Below are 4,798 nucleotides of genomic sequence, written 5' to 3'. Positions count from 1 at the left end.
TTTCAGCTTGGATACATGCCGTGAATCCATTGTAGTTTTCCTCCCAGTATAACCAATCCCATCCCCAAAAGAATTCCCATCTCCTGCGTAGGAGCAAGGCCAACAAACACCTCCGTTGCTGATGTTGCGATGATTGCTCTCCGCTGCCCTCCGCCCATCCCAGTAGTTTCTCCACTGTCGCGTGGTTCAAAGAAATCTCTTTTGTCTAGAAAGTCAAGCCTCTCTCCTCCCATGAACTCGAAAGTTACACCATGTTTAACATGGTATCCATAATTAGACAAACGCCTGTTATGCTATGGGTCCCTGCTCAAAGCCCAAGGTATCCCAGTTATAAGAACGTATATACAAAGAACGATGCAAAGTCGTCGTTCTGTTGGATCGGGTATTATTAAACGTGAAGATGTGTGCGTATGCGTGTATGTGTGAGGCGAGTGTGTATGTGTAGACATGTGGGTTGCGAGCTGGCGTTGAAGTCATTCATGGGACAACCGAGCACCTATCCACAATGCCTTCAGGTGTCCATGAGCACTTTGTAGTATAGCCAAAATCAAAAAGCTAAGGCCTCATTGTCGATGAGCCTCATCTTTAGGACGAATCGATCTCTGCTCAAGTTGGCGTTTTCTTTCCAGTTTAGCGTAATGCAACCCGCAGGCGTTGCAGAGAGTCCGGGCTCCGTCCGGTCCCCGTCGCCATTCAGGGGTGTCGATTCGATTGCAACTGTGGCATCGTCCAGGGGGAGCAGCACGCTGTCCATCATTAGTTTCGTGTCGATAAATCAATTAAAGCCAGAAACTTACACCGCGACGCTTTTTAACTTCTGTAATACCATATGCTGGTTTTATTCCATCGCCGTACATGTTCACATCGTGCTCTTCCTCGTAAGGTCCCTTCATCTTGGACCCTTCTCGGGCTCGTTCGTTCTGGATCGAAGTTTGCACCAAGTCACGCACTTGCTCTAGTGATCTCTTGACAAGTTCGATATTGCTGAGCATATCGCTAACTTCTCGTTCAGTAGGTAGTCGAGCTGGGATAGGATGAGCTCCGTGCTGTTCTTGAGCGATTCTGCTGTAAGCTTCGGCAAAATTGAAAATCGTACGAGACGAGGTGCCAATCTGTTAAAAGTCAGCGCTTCATGTTCTTGGTGGAGAATGCAACTCAGGTGACTTACTCGACTCAGCGAGTCTTGATAATTCCAGCTTTCGTAGTGCCTGTCAACTGTGACTTCGTATCTAGCTCGGGCATATTCAGGGTCATCCATGTGAGGAGGCGCTCTAGGGTCGTAGGACCCGGGAATATGTGGTGGCATTCCGTGTCTAGGGGAAATAGGATACGTAGGCAGGGGCATTTGACCTGGAGGCAGCTGGCCAGGCTGGTATGCGACAGGAGCTGGAGGGGGAGGAGGATGAGCGTAGGCACCATTGAGTGGGTGGTGAGGTTCAGGAAGCTTCTGCTCGGGATGGTGGTGGTGGTGTGGAGGTAGATCAGCTTTGGCTGAAGGACTCTGGCGACGGTCAGAGACAGGAGGGAGCGATGGTCGGTTGCTGAAATGAGGACGAGGAGAGTCCGCAAAGGCAGGTCCATCTTGCCGAGGAAAAGATGAGGTCGGGTGGAGAGGCTGAGGAGACGAACGCTTCTCAGCCTCTGGGTATGATCGGGGAGCTGGTGCGAAGGGCGATGGCAAACTTGAACCTGACTGCAGACCTGGCGCATGTGCAACAGGATACGGCCCAGGTTTAGTGCCCTGGATGACCTCCGAGATTGAGGGCAGCGACTGGCGATTTGAGGGTTCCTGATCGTCGGCTGGTTTTCGAGGTTCAGAGATCATGTTGGCAATACTGGCAGCACCAGAGCTGGGTTGTGAATAACTGGAGAAAGGCGGTTGAGGTTGAGGTTGGTAATGGGCAGCCGGTGTGATGAGGGTTGCCGTTGCCATGGCGGAAGATTCTCGATACGACCTGTCCAACAAGATATCCCGCGAGTAGGAATGGTGATGGCGATGATCGGAGTATGGTTGATCGGGTTGAGGCGGGTGGTGTATTTGGTGTTCTGAATTGGTTGCAGAGTGACGGCTGTAAAGACAAGAAATGTGTTAATATGGGAGGGGCAGACAGAAATATGAATACTTTCAAGTCGGGATTCAAACAGACCTTTGCCTGGCTCCAGAGTCAGCCGCTTCCATAGCGGATCTGGTAATTACTAACGATGATTTGGGACAGTTTTAAGGCCGTAGATGCATCTGACCTGGCTAGATCCGGTTGGGGGTGTATGTGATGGGGCGAAGGAAAACAGCAGTACGAATAAATGGGGAGGGGGTGGTAAAGAATGAGGTTCCAGTAGTAAAAGAACTGAAGGAAGCCAGGAATGGGTCAACACGGGACCAGGGTGGGAGATGTGACAATGGACTCAGGTGAGGGTTGGCAATGGGGTGTCAAAACGGGGAGGGGACCGATGAGGCGAAATGAAAAGAGGCGAAGAGAGAAACAAATAGTAGGTACCAGGCTAGGCACAAGGGGGTGGGTAGATCTGGCGTGCGATGAACAAGCGACAAGGGCCCTCGTGGTGGCGCTGAGCGGGACAGTCGCAGGGGGGTTCCGCCATACATAGAGGACCTGTCCTGGTTCGGATTGGATTTGTTCTGGCCGACCGACAGGGGCTTGCTTGAGTTGGCTTGGGTCGTTCGAAGGCTGGCAGGGAAGCGCCAAACTCAAGATTCCTCAGAAGTGGAACGAGCTTGATCTAAAAACGACGATGATGCTGCTACTGCTGCTGCTGATGATGGTACTCCTCCAAAGAACAGGGCGAGAATCAGAGTAGCGCAAACTCAAGTAGGTCGATTGCCGCGAGACTGAATCCAATGACCAGGGTCTGGGAACGTAGCGCTCGGAATGAGGAGAGAGAGAGAATGGACGAGTGGAGCTAAGAAACCACGCACTGGATTGCACCCGTTGAAAGCAATTTCGAAGCTAGCAACTTGACTGCGGAAATGCTCAATCGCTGAACTTTGTAGTTAACACTGGTTCTACACGACCTTGAACCACGGCTGGTACACGGATTGAGATGGAGTCGGGGATTAGTATGTGTCGGTACGGCTGATCAGACCCAGTACTGAAATCTGCGAATTGGCCACAGTTGATGCAGATGCGTGCGGTAGTGTTCGTGGCTGTATATCTCAATGTTTTGTTGCTGTTTTTTTACCTAGTTTTGATATTTCGAATTCGATGTTTGCCTCTTCTTTCTTCCGTCTCCTCGGAGCTGGCTACTCTGTCTCCTGTGCAAGCAACTAGACAGGGATTGGTTGACTCGCAAAAGAAGGTGCAATATTGTACACAGACACAGACACGGAGCCGGGCAGCGCTGAGCCACTAGAATGGCGGGCAAGGACAAATCCTGCTGCTGCGGACGGTGGTGTCTCTGCAGGCGCTTGAGTCAGTGCAGGGACACAGAAAAGGACAGTACAGTACAAACGCTGTGGATAAGAGTAGAGAGTAGAGAGAGGGAGGATCGAAAATCGAGCTTTAGAAGAGAAGACCCAGCTACTAATCTATTTGTTGCTGCGGGAATGTGGAGGTGGGAAAAGGTTGGGGAAGAGGGAGATGTTGAAACACGAAGGGCAAGAACGGAGGAGGAAAGAGGAAGGAAGGAAAGAGAGAGAGAGAGAGAGAGGACTACGTGCAGGCAGTCTCGAGGGAGTGCCAGGTATAGTTCCCAAGCAGTACAACCTTCTGGGAATCACCAACAGCGCACTACGAGATCAGATGTGAGATCGGCGCCTCCATTGTCAATGGATCATTTACCACCGAAAAACAGGTGGTATGGGAGAAGCAAGCAACAACCTAATACAGTCCTGCATACGGGGAAGCAAGCATAGCCTGTACTGTACATGGGAGCCGGCTCACGCCTGGCCCTGGGGAGATATCGATCAATTCCGACATCGATGCATCTATAGGTAGGTAGTTCAAAACGCGCGCATATTGGGGAGCGCAACAACCATTTCCGCAACATCCAATACACAATAAGTACAGCACAATACACAGTGCACCAACCTCCAACCTCCAACCAGGGGAGCTTTCGAGTCTGTCAGTTTCCTCAGTGCATGGATCGACCGGTAGAGTACCAGGGGCTTGCGGCGCGGTTATTTGTCAGAGATCCTTATCCAGATCACCCGATCAAATACGGCAATGCTCCTTACCAAATTAACGATGATCTCTTTGCATATAACTATCGTTATGAGAAACCATCTGCGTATATCGGGCTGGGATTGTCAATGTTATAATTACCCGAAATCATGGCCCGAGTCCCGAGCAAGACATCAAGCGTCACAAACAAATCAATCAGCAAGCGCACCTCAGCAAGCTTTCATGTTGCGGCGTTGGGTTGTGACGCCTGGGGGAAACGGTCGCGGGTAGAGATACCGCCCACGCGACAGGGATTTCAAGTTCGCTTCCACTGACTAGGGGACACGATGGCATGACGGTTTACGATATGGTATGGGTGGGGAGAGAGCGGTAGGGATCTGAAGAGAATCGATCATGGATGTGTGGGGCTTGGAAGAACAAACAAGGATCAGTGACCGATGAAGCAGACAAGGGCAAAGAGAAGGCCATGTTGCCCTAGGGCTGGTTGTGGTATCTCATCTATATTAGCCCAAGATCTCGGGGAACTTGCATCTCTTTACATGCTATGTTCACCACCAGTATGCATTCTTTAGGATTCCGTATTCATCAGCCATCACTGCGCCGCTGTCGCCGTTGTCGAGGCTCTAGAGCAAAAGGTGAGAGTCGAAGAGAAGGGCGAGACA

General features: G+C 51.0%; 1 protein-coding gene across 1 annotated transcript; it reads right to left on the bottom strand.

Annotated features, from left to right (window-relative positions):
- Positions 1 to 563: 563 nt before the first annotated feature.
- Positions 564 to 1,933, bottom strand: J7337_005702 (uncharacterized protein; the record flags this gene model as incomplete). The annotated part of the gene is made up of 3 exons (XM_044823376.1): positions 564 to 746; positions 798 to 1,112; positions 1,169 to 1,933. The coding sequence occupies 3 exons, from the start codon at positions 1,931 to 1,933 to the stop codon at positions 564 to 566; spliced, it is 1,263 nt and encodes a 420-aa protein (XP_044681867.1).
- Between the last annotated feature and the right edge of the window lie 2,865 nt (positions 1,934 to 4,798).

Source organism: Fusarium musae, chromosome 4 (assembly GCF_019915245.1).
Source record: "Fusarium musae strain F31 chromosome 4, whole genome shotgun sequence".
NCBI classification, from domain to species: domain Eukaryota; kingdom Fungi; phylum Ascomycota; class Sordariomycetes; order Hypocreales; family Nectriaceae; genus Fusarium; species Fusarium musae.
This window is presented reverse-complemented; position numbering and strand designations above follow the sequence as displayed.